Below are 15,959 nucleotides of genomic sequence, written 5' to 3'. Positions count from 1 at the left end.
GCATGTAACATGCTGTTAGTACATTTTGACATTTTAAACGTTATCAAGGAAGAGTGAAACGCAGTTTGCAGTAAAGCTTCTTATTGGATAAATCTGGGTGCACCCTCTATCATTTGGTCTCCTACACAGTGCGTAATGCATGTGGTGGGAGCGGCAGCACTCTGGTCCTTTTCATAATAATAAAAAGTGAAACATTCTTCTGAAATCTAAAGGTTGAGTGACATTATTATTACTAGTGTGTAGGTGCATCATTTGATACAACATTATCTTTGACTAGGCACGCGTGCTCACTATTGGGTCCATGTTGGGTAAAATGCTAGAAAAGCTCAAGCTGAGTGCATGAGCTACAGAGTAAGAATCTACAATTGTAATTGAAATTGCCTGATGAAAGTTGATTGTGTAATAAGAAGTGTACACGTAGGCTCTACACCTCACTCGTGACTTCCTCTTTAGATATTTGACATGCACTGCAGCACAGTTAAACACTCACTCTTTACTGGTCCAGACCAGCAGGTTCACACTCCACACACTGACCAGATAGAGAGAACCGAACATGTCTGACGACATTTATGAAGATCCAGATTCTTCCAATATTAAAATAAGAACTGGCAACAAAACAGAAAATATATATATGAATGCAGTTCCGAAAAGGTCTCAGCAAAGAATTAACCAAAACCAAGTCCAGGATAGTTCAGGAGGTCATAATCATCGTAAGTATACATTACATTGTTCTGCAAGTCCCTTTATATTCTATTGTTCTACGCAAAGTATTCTCATATGTGATGTTCTCCTCAGGTCCCTACAAGCTGGCTGTGGTGTTTCTTGGGCTGCTGTGTGTTCTCCTTTTGACTGTCATCATCATAGGGCTGTTCATCAGAACTGAGGAGGCAAGACAGTTACAGCTTAGGTACAACAACCTGACTGAAGAGAAAGACCAGTTAGAGACCCTTAATATCAATTTGACTAGAGAGAATAAACAGTTACAGGAAAGAAACATCATGCTGAGCTCTGAGAATTCTCTGCTAGAAACCATTAGTGCCATGGCTGGCGAGCGAGATGAACTACAGTCGCGTCTTCGCAAACTCGGTGAGTGCACTGTAAAAAAAAACTCTCTGTGTTTACTTAAAAAAACAAGTCAACACATTTCACTAGCTTTTTTGAGTAATTTCAACTTGACAGTGAATAACTCAAATAATCAAGTTAAATCAACAAATGCTCCCAACTTGAAATATCTAGTAATGCCAACTTAGTATTGTGAGTAAGGTGGACTTACAGTAGGTTAGCAACTCAAAAATTCAAGTTGAATAAAATGCTTTTAATTTGAAATATCTAGTAATGCCAACTCAGTATTGTAAGTAAGGTGGACTTACATTAGGTTGGCAACTCAAAAATTCAAGTTGAATCAAAAGTGCTTCCAACTTAAAAAAACAAGTCAACACATTTCACTAGCTTTTTTGAGCAAGTTCTACTTGACAGTGAAAAACTTAAATAATCAAGTTAAATCAACAAATGTTCCCAACTTGAAAACATATATTAATGCCAACCAATATATTGACTCTAACCAAAAGCAAGTCTAAATAACAACTCAAAAATCCAAATAGATCAAACAATGTTTTTTATTTTCAGCCAGTTTGAACACCCTCCGGAATTATTGGCACCTCTGCTAAAGTTGACTAAAAAGAGGAATATAAAATTGATCTTAATGCCTTAAGTAAAACAATGTCCAATATCCAACCTTTAAGGACACCAATTTTCTTTGTGAATGAATAATGTATCATAAATAAATAAATGTTCTTTCTTAAAATGCAGGGGTTCATAAGTATTGGCACCCCTACTGTATGTTAAATCCCCAAGGGCATGCAGCTTCATCTTGAAAGACTGCATTCTTGCAGAACAACTGCCAGCATCAAGGCCCAGGAAAATCTTTTGCAACACCTCGAACGTATATTTCAGTTCTTTCGGGTAACATATTAATGCCATGCAGGAGTCCGAATAGGTAGGCCAGTGCAGATGGAAGATCCTTGATGTCCTGTAGAACAGTCTCTTCCAGGGCGATGGCGATATTGGTGACAGTGTCCGGTGCTTTCATGACGAGGTCGTCTTCAATGACGGTCAAGATTCCTATTTTCATGCCTCTAGTAGTCCTCCTCAGCATCTGTATCCTTGGTGGAAAAGCACAGAACTACATCACTAAATTTGCAAAAAATAAATTAAAAGACAATGGTCAATGGCCGCACTATGCATATATACACTTTTATTTGCACATACACGTTTCGGTGTGTGCCTTCTTCGGTGTGCACAGCAGCACACTGACGAAGGCACACGCCGAAACGCGTATGTGCAAATAAAAGTGTATATATGCATAGTGCGGCCTCTCTCCTACTTTACTTTATGTAACTATCCAGGCCAGCACTTTTAAGTTTAAAAGTAGACACATTGAGTGAAGCCTGCTCCTATCCTCACTTACAAGTTATAGCTTCACCACTAAATGTCCTCCAAGATGTCCACTGCACTACAATCACATTGGAATGCACAATATTGACCACTAAATGTAGTTTTGACCTGAGGTGATTTGCCATTTGCATGGTACCGTGCCAAATTAAAATGTAAGGTACCTGAAGTCTTAAAGATACACACACTGAGAGGCAGGGCCAGCTTTTTCCCTGGTGACCGTGAAGCCTGTAATGGGTCAGGAGGGTCTCTACATGGACACTGCTTACATTGCAAAGCAACAGAAGAGTCTGTAACAACAAACAAGAGTAGAAAATGTTTTCATATGTTAGTCAGGTTTGCAGTGCAGTAGACTTTTTTAAACATCTTGGAGGACATTTACGTAGTGATGAAGCTATAACTTGTCCATTTATTGGCTCCGAACGAGCATATTTTAAGGGAGCGCGATCGGCGAATGTGGGGCTGGATGAATGTGGGGCTAACTTCAGTGTCATAATTATTTCCACAAGTTGCCATTGTTTTATGTGCGCTGCATTCTATTGACATATGTTGCATTAAAAATTACATTGCCATTTAATTTTTTCAACCTATATGCAGCGCTCAGCAGATGGGGTGGCAGCAGTTGCAAAACATTGCTAAAAACTTTGGGCGGGAGTGAGGTTTAATCAGGGTTTAGCTTACTCCAGTGAGCTAGCTATCCTCGCTGGCATCTGACACATACAAAGGTCTTTCTATAAAGGGGAATATTTGAGGAACAAACATGTTTTAAGCAAAACAGGGAAATCGCTAACCAGACAATTATACTATTGCATTGCCTTGCAGCTGTACGGCTATCACTAGTTGTGGAATGTAGCCACTAAGATTAGCTAGTAGGCTAGCCTAGCCTAATAGCTAGCTACTATTTCAACAACACCACACTATTTCCAAGAACCTTCCTTGCTGACATCCATTTTACACGAAGTTGTTCCTGAAAGTGAATGTTTTAGGAACATCCTGGTTCAGCATTACCTGTTATGTCTTCCCAGAACATTGCAAGCTTCTACCATTCACAGTCATAACTAGATATCACTAACGTTAGCTAGCTAGTGACAGTTGCTAACGGAATGTGGGCATTTAGATCAGCTTAGCTAGAGCAACACGATACCGAGAAAGGCTGACTATCATAACAATGGGATGTTGGATAAAATGAAATGTCTTACTTACCTTTGACAATGATGTTGTCTGGTCATCTGCTCAGCTGCATACAGGTAACGGTTAGGGAAGGCTTCTGTCCTCCTGACAAGCGTGCAATGCCGCAGGTCGCCTTGATACGTTAGGAAACAATGCGCTTGCGCCAACTTGACTAAGAAGTTCAGTGAACTTTGGGAAACTTCTCTCTTACTAGATACTTAATTATACAAGTTGAGTCAACTCAGTTTCTTAAGTTTGTTAGGTGAACTTGCCAAATTAGTTGAGAAAACTTGATATAATGAGTTTTACTTCACTATTTGATTATTTGAGTTCTGTTTAGTCAGAAAAGTTATTTGGCAGTACTAAAGGCAAGTTGTATTTTTTACAGTGTGCATTATTGAAGAACACATTTGTTTTCAAGAACTCAAGTCTGATTTCTTTGCAATATTTCCACCAGTAGATTATTGACCTTTTGCCTGTTCTTAAGGATTTTCAAACAATATGTTTCTGCTCATTTGACTGTTTTCTTTTTAAGTGTTTGACTAGTTAAGATTGTCTATTTGGTTGGACCCTGTCCCTCTGAATTCTTTGGATTGTCAGTAAGTTAATGTAATTTATATAGCACATTTACGTGCTTCACAGAAAAGACAGAGTTTAAAAGGTGATTCCAACACCAACTATAACTGATACCACCAGACAAAAAACAATGCGAGGGAACGCAAAAAGTATTACGAGAGAACACAAATAGGCTCTAAAAATAGGTTGATGATTAGTGGAGTTGTGTGTGTCCTTTTGGGTTGATTGTAAACCAGATGCCCCACCTCATTCTGGACCACCTGGAAGGGTTTTGTTGCATAAGTTGTGTTTGGACTGTTTCTCTCACTACTAAAATGTGGTTGTTAACACTCAAAGTCAAAGTCAAAACACAAAGATGAGGAGACAGGATTTGGAGTTATCTCTACCTTTGAATGCAGTATGCAAAGCCAAAGCCTATATTACAACCATACAATTATCAAATATGAATTCACTAATAAAAAAGCAATTTAACATAAATTGCACATCAGATATAAAAAAGACATTGTAGACACCCAATGACTAAGAGCACCCTCTACTCACTCAGACAGGACAATGAATGACACAGTGTAATGGCTGTCATTGTTAATGGCAAATGCTATCACTAAGTTGTATTTTAAAAGGACAGTTGAACTATTTTGAGTAAAATGCTCAAATTACCCAATTAAGCTCTCCAAACAGGGAAGAGCAGAAATATTACCACACACAGCATAAGAAAAACACAGCTTTGTGCATTTTATCCTAATACCCGTATACTAATCACTGTTTTCGCACATATTGGTCAGTGTGTATAATTATATATATATATTATTATTTTTATATATATATATATATTATATTATTATTATTATTATTATTATTATTATTATTATTATTTTTAAAAAATATATATTTTTCTTTTTCGCATGTGCAATTTTCTGTCAAGGATTTCCGGAAAACTGAAAGACCGGGGTGCACGAAACTTGGTGCAGATATAGCCCCACAATTGAAATTGAAAGCATTATGACACCCTCTGAATGCATGCCAAGTTTCGTGGACTTTCGTTCATGGGGGGCCATACAATAAATTAATTTATGTGTACATTTAGTGACTGTACACCAACAGAGTTTTCTGTGAATATCTTGAGAACTGTAGGGCCTAGGATGACCAATTTGTTGTATATGTTTGCCTCCAGGGGCCATGTTAACCCATTCCATATGCACACATGTGCATAAACAGATACACACGCACACACATACATTCACAGTAATCATACGTATGACACATACACACACACTAGACATATGTACGCATGCATGCACACGCACACACACACACACACAGGCACACCCACAAGCACATGCACTTCCACACACACACACACACACACACACACACACATAAACATAAACATAAACATAAACATAAACACGTACACGCACACATGCACACAATTCAAGAATTTCTCAGAATTATGAACAGGCGAGATGGGGGTGGGGTTGTATAAAATGTATTTTACATGTGCAATCTATGAACTAATCATGTTTTGGTACTTGTTGTCTAGCAGATACCAGTGAGAATTGCGTGTGCATAATGCAATTCAGTGAGACAGTTAGAATAATATATGCCTTTCACCTTTTGTTTTAGCCAGCAGCCAGACCAGCAGATAAACTGACTTCGCTGAATTACTGAAGCTAAGCAGGCTTAGTTAGTACTTGGATAAGAAACCTCCTTGGGAGAGTAGGTTCCTGCTGGAAGTGGGGTTTGTTTGCTGTCCAGTAGGTGGCACTCTTCCCTGTGGCCAAAAGCCACCAAACAAATATCAATCCCAATGTCCTATTGCAGTGACAGGGACACTGTACTGCAGGAGATGTTTTCCTTTGCATGAATGTTAAATTGAGTTCCTGACTCACCAAGGTTGTTAAAGATCCCATGGCACTTATCGCAAAGAGTAGGTTGTATATACTTTACATTTGATGTTTGTTAACATTATTAAATTATGGTGATTCAATAGTCCCCTACAGTATTTTGAAAGAAGGAACCAGTTCTGTATGCATTATTGTAACAGATGGGCTAGGTTATTGGTAAAGTGGTTGAATAGCACGCTACACATGCGCACACACATGCACACACACACGACACGCACACAAACACAAAAACACACATACACACACACACACACACACACTCACACACATGCACCCACACATACAAACACACCTACATACACACAAAACACACACACAAAAAACACACACAGACAAAAACTAACTGACATGCAGCACACACACTCAATAAACACACAATTTAACACATTTTGAACACAAAACTATTACATGGGACCATCATGGTCCTTCGATGGCTCCCTCCTGGATAACTGACACTGGTAACGCTTTAGAATAACATGTGCTTACATTAAGTAACTGTTAACATGCAGCTTAGCCTAAGTCTTAATAAGCAGCCTTTTAAGTTACTTACAAGCATATTTGTTTAGCAGCTTGTAAGTGTTAACATGCAGCTTGTAAGTTTTAATAAGCAGTCTTTTAAGTTACTACAAGCATATTTGTTAGCAGTTCACGTGCAGCTTATGAGTGTTAACAAGCAGCTTGTTAATGCTTGTTAATGGTGTACTGTATATGACAAAGAGGTGGATAACTAATACGCTTATAAGACCTTTCTTACTTATTAGTAGCCTACATTTTGCAGCCCCCCAATCTAAAGCGAGGAACATGGAGCCTATAGTTCCACAAGCCCAACCTTCTATCTCTAAATATCCTATTGGTTAAAGGACAAGTTCGGTATTTTACACTTTAAGCCCTGTTTTCAGATAGTTTATGATTAAATAGAAAGTTTAAGATTGAAATTTGGACACACGCTGCTGTCCTGAGAATTTTCGGTTTCTGTGGTAGCGCCCCCCCTCCTCCACAACGCTGCATAGGTGCACTGGAACAATCCTTCCTAAAACGCATTAAACTTTCGTTTACAAAGACGTGAAACTCACCAAGTGGTCAGGGGTGTTCGCTGATATGCTCACACAAAAATCGCTGATGAAAAATCGCATGAATATGTTACGTTAATACACAGTATAATTGCTTAAACTAGAAATACCACTCATCTTGAATCTCTCTGTGACGCTGGTGAGGGGATAAGTATAAGTATATATACTCTTTTGATCCCGTGAGGGAAATTTGGTCTCTGCATTTATCCCAATCCGTGAATTAGTGAAACACACTCAGCACACAGTGAACACACAGTGAGGTGAAGCACACACTAATCCCGGCGCAGTGAGCTGCCTGCAACAACAGTGGCGCTCGGGGAGCAGTGAGGGAATTTTGCCTTACAGATGTAATTTATGATGCCACCCCTTCCAGACAGAAGCAGTGACAATAATTTGAAAACAAAGAGTGGTCTACTGACATAGACTGTTGTCAGAAAATGTCTTTGACGTGATATGGAGAAAGAAAGAGAGGCTTTTAATTTGGAAAAAACACATAGCAAATAAGCAGAAAAAATGTAAAATGTAAATAAAGGATTACAGATGTTATGGTCAAAACAGGGTCAAGTTATGTGTTGTATAAGCTTTGATTATTGTAAAGACTTTTAGTTCATTGAAACTCTCCAGTGACCGTGTTTCAAGACCGATGAACCCTGATTTTGTTTAGTCCTTTTAAATTTTTTGGGTCAGTGCCAAACGTCCACTCCTTGGGCGTACTGTAATTTATGGTTTGGATTTATGGACATGGGTCTTCTGATTACCGGTACTTAAATCTGTCTCCACCACTATATTGATATTAACGTATACATTTTAAATTGCGACCTGATCAAGGCATACATTTTAACTACAGATTCACAGCTCGTTTGCATTGCTCACAGAGTTCTCCTGACACAGATATCATGTGACACATGCACAACCATCAAATGTACATATTTACATTCTGATTCTTTCCTCTTTGCCTTTGCGGAAGTGGATCACTGAAGTTAAAGCTCTGAATCTGAATTTTTTGCAGGCTCTGTATTCCCTCATTTTTTTATTCATGTGTTAAGTGAAATATGTCTCTATTTTGAGAGGTTGCCAGTTTGAGCACTAGCTTCACACCTCCATGCCAGAGATACCAGTGGGGGTCTGTGGGGTTGAGAGTCTCTGACAAAAGAATATGACAGCACAGGTCTACTTTAAAACAGTTGTTGCCTACAAAAGTGATGATTCCAGTTACTAATACAATATTGATACAGCCACACAATATATTACAGTAAACATAGAAAAGTAGCTCATATATAAAACATTTTAAGTATATGAAAGGAATATGTATGTGTTAACACACTGCTACTGCATGTAATATAAAAGTGGCCTGTCACGGCCTTGCCTGGCTCCTCCTCCTGTGTCTGTGTGCTGTGTCTGGGCGCAGGTGTATGGAGTCGCACTAATTACTTCCTGGTCTGGGCCTTTAAAAACTCTTCAGAGAAGACCGGGTTGTCGGCTGCCGCTGCTCCGTCTCTCCCGCACCATTTAGGATTTTGTTTTGCTTATTCACTGAACCGCATTATGATTGCCCAGATAGCAAAATCAGATTGGCAGATAGCGGACCGCTGGTGGTATGCTGCCGGTGGCGTGCCACTTGTGGTCCGCCGTTGGACCACCATCTCTTTAAATTTAACTTGTCATGAATATTAAGAAAAGTGAATAAAATGATATATGGAGTGTAACTGAACAAATGAAAAAGATTTTAGACCAATAGTGTAATGACCAATAGCAAAATATTGGGCAATTTGTCTGCAACCTGCCAGCGGACCGCCAGAGAACCGATGAGCAAAATGCCAGCGGACCGCCAGCTATGCCCCCAATGGACCGACAGTGGTCCGCCAGCCTCTTGCTATCTGGGTGCTTACACTTTTATTTCTACATCCATCTCCACTACTGACTTTACTTAACCCATTCTGTTAAGTACGATTCATTTAATAAATCTAACATATATATATCGCTACTGTGCGTGTGGCCTTCCCTACTCTGTTACTTTGCTCTGAGCCAGGATTGTAACAGGACATAGGCTATACTGTAAACATGTACAGTGAATATTCAATTTACTTCAACAGACTTTTTCCAAATGGGCACACAAAAACAATTCTATTTAAAGGAGAAATCTGGCGAGTTTTCACATAAATCTCCGTTTCTCGAGGTCCCCGAGTGTCGGTACGAAAACAAATGGAAACAATCAGTTTTACATCTTTCTCTACTTGATCAGTTACAAGCAGGGGCGCAGGAGGCACGGAGGACGTGGGGGATATGTCCCACGCATGCTGAAGAGACATCCGTCGTCCCCCTCACTTTTGATAAGGAAAAAAAGCCTTATAGGTACGCTAAATAAATAATAACATATAGGATTTGCGCTAACTGTAAAACTCCCTATTAACAGCATCACATCACTAACCACAGCCATCTACAGTACTGTAAAACTGCACAATCTCATATTCACTCTGTTGGATATCTGAAGCCAGTTTGTCTACTAACAATCATAAAATAATCCAGGCTACTTGCTTAGCATAAATCATTTATCATCATCTTTATTTGAGGCAGGCTGGTGTTCGAGGCAGGCTTTAGACATGCATTTCGTTTGGAGCGGCATGCATAGCCTACCCCGTAGGCTATCAAAAGCATTTTCGGTTTGGTTTGGGATTTAATGTACTTTTGGACTGTTTGATTATATTGCTAAATGTTGGGACTGATGGGCACTGAAATCTGGAAGATATTTGATGGTTCACTGTTAAGTTTCATGCAGTTGAAAAAGTGTCGGGATTTCCACTGCTGTTTATTGCAAGACAAGGCAGCCCTTCATTGAATAGGGGTTGTGCTGTAATGGAAACCTTTTTGCGTAGCCAAGTAGCCTAAATTAAGTTATTGTTTAATTATGCATGATTTAGTATTTTTTTTTAAATAAAATTCGTAGGCTGGAATGCCTTGAGTCGCAACAATTGTGTTGAAATGTAGGCTTCAGCCTCTGGCAATTAGCTCGAAAGGGGCGGCAAGAGAATGAGCTTGAGAACGTGTGGAGACCCATGGTAGGAAAACGACTTTTCTTTGCCAACCGTAGGCTATTAATCCAACCAACATAATACAATACAATATAACATATAATAAAATATTAAGAAGAGGTTATTTCATTGACTTAAATCAAACAATCTCTTCTAGTGGACTGATGGCAATTGTTGGTATGGTAGACAATTGTTACCCCGTCTTGTATATGGGAACCTGCCTTTATTTGTCCTGCTATAAATAGAATCAATCCCGGACATAATTTGAGGATTTATGGTAGCCTAGTGCTCAACTCCTCCTGCTCAACATGACGTTAGCTGTTATGTTTATGATGACAAACTCAACTAGCCTACTTATCAACTCGTTTTCACTAGCCTAACTATAAAATACAAGTCTATCAACGTTTTTGTTCTAAGACATTTATTTCAAACATAATTTCAAGACACAAATTGGATACTTCAGTTACCTTGGTACATAAATCCCAGAGAGTAGGCTACTACACCCCAGAGTGATGGGCCTAGCGTTCTTATGCGTTCAGTGTGAGGTATAAACAAGCTAAGAATTTAGCGGTGTCACGTCTGCCTGTCACAGATGTGGGGAGCTCTTTGAAGCTTGGGATCAGTGTTGCCAACTATTTAAAATGGAAAGTAGCTAAAGCCAGCTCCAAAAGTCGCTAAATGTCGCTAGATGACGTCAGATACTAATTTGCATATCGATTACGTCACCACGTCGTGTACCCCCCCCCCCCCCCCCCCAAAAAAAAAACGGTGATGGCCCTTTAACTCCCTTTTACACCTGTTTGCTTTTGTCCTACTCAAATAGTCAACTTTAAATATTGTAACGTCGGCGCAAAAGACAGTGTTAGCGTTCTCCCGCGCAGGGGATCCTGGGATACGAGAGCGAACATTTGGGGGGTTTATGTCGTTATTCTCCTTAGTTATAAGTGTAATGTTAGCGTCTTTATTGTAACATGTTTCCCTTTTAGTTCTCCCTCGTGTGTGATCCTTTTTGTGTGGGAGGCTGCGTCCTCCCCTGTATGTGTAGTGTGTGTGCGTGCTTGACCTGCCCTGTTTGCATTGTGTTCTGTGTCTATCTGTGTCCCTGCACTCGTTCCCAGTGAATAAACCTTTTGATTGGACAACTGCGTGGTTCGCTATCAAATCGTTACAATATATTTCATTTACTATACTTGTATATTAATTGAGACACTTTACACTTCTGTAGCCTACACTATCTCGCCATAGCCTACACCAGAATGAGCATCAAGTGGCTGAAAAGCAGTCCAACCTATTCCCAACTGCTCCATCTGCTTTGCACTGCTTGAAGTCTGATTACAACTTCACCATAGGCTACACACAATTTAACCTTACTGGCTATATTTTGGATATATTTAGGCTTAATGTCACTAGGACAGACCAACAGATTTTTCCCCCCACAGCCGACAGTCTGTCCTGCATTGACATTGAGGCTATATAGCCTAAACGAATGCTATATTTTCCTAACCTGTATGTTCGATTTTGAACTGCTTGTGAATGAAGTTGTAGCCTAGGCTACTTTCTTTTGTTCAGTGTGGTTGTTGAACGATGCTGCGTGTCCTTGTTTCCCTGTCATCATGTCATTGCTTTCGTCTCGTTGATTCTGGTTGTAATCTCACCCGAAGTTGCGGCCATAGAGTTGCGGCACCTTCCAATAACGTTGTCTGAGCTGTTAGATCTATAGAATATCTGCTTCCGTATAATAACATGGGCTGATACTACAGGCCAGTCATTCATTTTATAATCATGGGGCAACGCTTCGGGCGAACTCGATGTAATTCACAAATGAAACAGGCATGAGACTTTCACACAGCACGAACTCACTGCTCACACAGAAGAGTAAAAAGGGACGTTACATGCCATCACATCAGAGTCTCCAAAAGTCTCCAAGAACGCCAGAAAAAGTAGCTAGATTTGTCGCTAGTCGCTTTGTACAAAAAAAGTCGCTTGGGGGGTCTGAAATCTCGCTAAATATGGCGACAAAGTCGCTAAGTTGGCAACACTGCTTGGGATAATGTGATACAGTCACTACAGTAACAGTATTTTATTTTACTTCTTATGTATTTTTTTTTTTCAATTTTATAAATGCTTTGTTTAAATGCTGTTGGAACAAATAGGTGATTATAAAGGCAACTTTCTGTTGCAATTTTCTGTGTGTTCTGGACTGGTAACTTGTTAAGCCAACACTTGTTTATACCAGACAATTTAAGTAGGCCTAACTAGGCTATTTGATCATGTAGTCTATGTTTGGATCATAGGCATGATGATTCATTCATGGCTTCATAAAATATCAACATCCCATGTTGCTTTTTTCTACCATTAGCCCAAGTAGTGACCAGTATTCTACCATTGGCCCAAGTAGTGAAAACAATTGTTTGAAAATAATCAATGGTATTATCTTAATATTCTGGCAAATTTAAAATATGATGGTCGAAAGTGGGCCAGAGGTGGCAATCCGATATCTGGCTCACTATGGGTTTGTGTTCACAATTTGGTCCCCCTCACTTTCAAAATATCTCCTGCGCCCCTGGTTACAAGTGAACACTTTTTTAAAAAGTTACGTCTTTGGGTATTTTAGCCTTTATAAGATAGGACTGTGGTGAAAAAAATCATTTCAACAAAAGTAACTTTGACTTGTTGATTTCTGAATGTGTAAAAAGTCTTGCCAAAAGGCACATTAAATAAAAAAAGCCTTTAATTTTGGGTTTACGCAACTTGACAACGCGTCTGCTTCATAGTGCAAAGTTAAACACTAGCTCACAGGTGCTATTAAGGTTTTCTATCTAGCAACCAAAATAACCAGGCTTTTTCAAATTTAAAGGAGAAATCCGGCGATTTTTCACATAGATCTCTGATTCTCAAGGTCACCGAGTGTCGGTACGAAACAACCGCCAAAAACAATCGGTTTTACCTCGATCAAGTTGTTTTAGTTCCAACAGCTAAAGCAGACAGGCGGCTACAGCGCTTCACTCTGGGTGCATGTTTGTGATCCCCCATGTTCATGCCCCCAGAGTGTAGCACTGTACTGTAGCTGTAGGACTGAGCCTTAACATAATGTTTTGTGTTTGTTTGGAGGACAGACTGCCCCGATTTTGTTTGTTTCCAGTTTTTTTTTTTACAGTGTACTCACAGGATGGGTAGCTAGTGGGTTGTCAGGACATGTTCACTGAATGTGACAGAATATGTTATAGGCTTGAAATGGTGTACAATCACTGACTGCACCTTTCACAAGTCAATCCAACATTTGTAATGCATTGGACATGCCCTTGAATTCAAAGAACACCTGACTGTGATACATTAGTGAAGTAGCACTCCTGTAAGCCTCATTCTTGGTACTTGGGCAAAACTATTTTGAATTTACATCAAATTTACATTCTGCATATAGCTGTGCATCCATTCACTCACCTATTCTTCTCCCTGACAATGACCAAGATACTGTAAGAGTTTTAAAGTAAGTATATACATTACCCTGAAAAAAACTGTGGGCCCAAATGGATATTAAAAAATTATCAATGCCTCCCCAATTTTCTGTCCTCACCACTTTCTAAAACAATCCTGCCCCTGGTCCAATGCACTTGAAAAATAGATTTTATTTGCTCTGCACTTTGTCCTCTCTCTAATCCAACTATCTCAATCAAACCGAAGATTTGTCTTTGACTTCATGAATTTATTCTTATTCATTCACAGAATCACATGACATGAAGAGGATTAAAAGTCATGCAGGTATTTTTTAAACTCTCACAATCATCACATTTTGTGTTGTTGACTCATGAAACATACTTTGTTCTCTTCTGTTAAGAAACTAAATATGTTGCATGTATTAGATTCTTCAAAATAGCCTCCATTTACCTTCATGACTGCTTTGTGCACTATTGGCATCATCATAACCAGCTTCATTAAAAAAGTCACCTGGAATGCTTCTCGATTAACATGAGTGAACGAAAAGCAGTTAACAAGTACTCAATATGTATGGGAACTCATTCAGGACTGAGGGAAAACCATCCCCAGTGTCTAACTAAGGTGGTTGAGAGAATGCCAAGAGTGTGCAATGCTGTCATCATAAGGTTGCCTGCTTTGAAGAGCCTAAAATATAAAACATGTTTTGTTTCCTCTTTTTTGTTTAATACATAACTCCACCCGTGCTAATTCATAGTTTCAGTTTTGTTCTACAATGTTACAATAATCAGAAAAAGAAAGACCCATAAAAGAGTAGGTGTTTACAAACTTTTGGCAGGTAGTGTATGCTGTGGGGGAATTGTCCTTGTGATTGGGCTATGTGATTGGGCTATGAGCAGAGTCCACCTGTTCTATCACTCTGTTCTGAACAGAAGACACAGGCAGGCACGTCCGTCTTTGTCAACGAGAGATAACTTGTCACGACACTAGAAATCACTGAAGGTATTAGCCATCAGGTACCAAACTAAATGTGTCTACCTAGTGACCTTGGGTTTATCAAACTAAGAGGCTCACAGCAACAGAATGTGTCTTTAATAGCACACATCAGGACTGATGATGATAATGAGGAACCTGTAGAGGCTACAGGGTTCGTCACCATATTACACCTGTCACAGACATTTTCTATAAAACATTTCTCATAGCATGTATCATTCTGTTTCAGACAAAATACATTTCTTCAGCTGTCATATCTTTTTTCTGTTTTAGTGGATGTGACTCTGGATCCTGACACAGCACATGCCCATCTCATCCTGTCTGCTGATGGGAAACAAGTGAGATGTGGTGACACAAAACAGAATGTCCCTGACAACAGCGAAAGGTTCGCTGCTACATGTGTCTTGGGAAAACCTGGGTTTTCTGCAGGCAGATTCTACTATGAGGTTCAGGTCAAGGGGAAGACTGATTGGGCCTTAGGGGTGGCCAGAGAGTCCATTACCAGGAAGGGAAAGATAACTCTGAGCCCTGAGAATGGATACTGGACAATGAGTCTGCGTAATGGGACTAAGTATATAAGCTCTGTTTTCCTCTCCCTGAAAGAGAAGCCCCAGAGGGTGGGGGTGTTTGTGGATTATGAGGCAGGTCTGGTCTCCTTTTATGATGCAGACTGTTGGTATCTCCTCTACTCTTATAATGTTAAGTTCACTGAGAAACTTTACCCATTCTTCTCTCCTTTTAGTAATGGAGTTAAGAACTCCTCTCCTCTCATCATCTCCTCAGTTTCTATCTGCCCTATCAATTAATGTATAATGATGGTGGATGTTTTATTAAAGTCAGACTCCAGATGTTTATTACCCCCCTAAAACTCTTCTCTGCTCCTCAAAAGTATGTTCAGAAGGTTCTTTTTTCATGGAAAATCCCCTCATGGCCTTAAAATGGTTTATATGTATATTTGTAGCATACTGAGGCTATGAACGGTCGACCAGAAATCCAAAGAAGAATTCCTTGGTCATGACATTGACTACTTATTTTGCTTGTGATATGTCTTGTAAAATATAGCAGATATCATACAGAAGGTTACAAACTTGATTTTCACCGGAGGGGGTCTTTAAGAATAAACTAGTTCTTTTTTCATAATGCTAAACCCCAAATATTCTGATCTTATGCAAATTAATCTCACTGCTTTCATAAATCCATTTGTATTTGCTTATTTACATGATTGTACAATGATTATTTAAGTTGTGACCCGACTCATTTCCAGTGTACTGGGTATTAAGGGTTGCACAGAGTAGCAACATCAGTGCTTCAGCCTTTTAAGCTTGAGATCTTGT

General features: G+C 39.4%; 1 protein-coding gene across 2 annotated transcripts; it reads left to right on the top strand.

The window, feature by feature from the left end:
* Nucleotides 1-528: 528 nt before the first annotated feature.
* Nucleotides 529-15,507, top strand: LOC143128087 (zinc-binding protein A33-like). 2 transcript variants are annotated; one of them, XM_076289757.1, is made up of 4 exons: nt 529-710; nt 796-1,086; nt 13,924-13,959; nt 14,899-15,507. In XM_076289757.1, the coding sequence occupies exons 1-4, from the start codon at nt 554-556 to the stop codon at nt 15,429-15,431; spliced, it is 1,017 nt and encodes a 338-aa protein (XP_076145872.1). In that variant the 5' UTR covers nt 529-553; the 3' UTR covers nt 15,432-15,507. The 2 variants fall into 2 exon arrangements, with proteins under 2 accessions (XP_076145872.1, XP_076145873.1); XM_076289758.1 differs by lacking the exon at nt 13,924-13,959.
* Nucleotides 15,508-15,959: the final 452 nt, after the last annotated feature.

This window comes from Alosa pseudoharengus, unplaced genomic scaffold (genome assembly GCF_046254945.1).
Source record: "Alosa pseudoharengus isolate Yale_2024_CS ecotype anadromous, Long Island Sound unplaced genomic scaffold, YU_APseudo_1.1 YU_APseudo_1.1_scf_17, whole genome shotgun sequence".
Classification (NCBI taxonomy): domain Eukaryota; kingdom Metazoa; phylum Chordata; class Actinopteri; order Clupeiformes; family Clupeidae; genus Alosa; species Alosa pseudoharengus.
This window is presented reverse-complemented; position numbering and strand designations above follow the sequence as displayed.

What these genes read in the sequence shown, in the direction of transcription:
- LOC143128087 (XM_076289757.1), top strand. Translation starts at nt 554, where the DNA reads ATGTCTGACGACATTTATGAAGATCCAGATTCTTCCAATATTAAAATA. An exon ending in GTCGCGTCTTCGCAAACTCG is followed by an intron (nt 1,087 to 13,923) that starts GTGAGTGCACTG and finishes ATTCATTCACAG; the next exon opens with AATCACATGACATGAAGAGG. An exon ending in GAGGATTAAAAGTCATGCAG is followed by an intron (nt 13,960 to 14,898) that starts GTATTTTTTAAA and finishes TTTCTGTTTTAG; the next exon opens with TGGATGTGACTCTGGATCCT.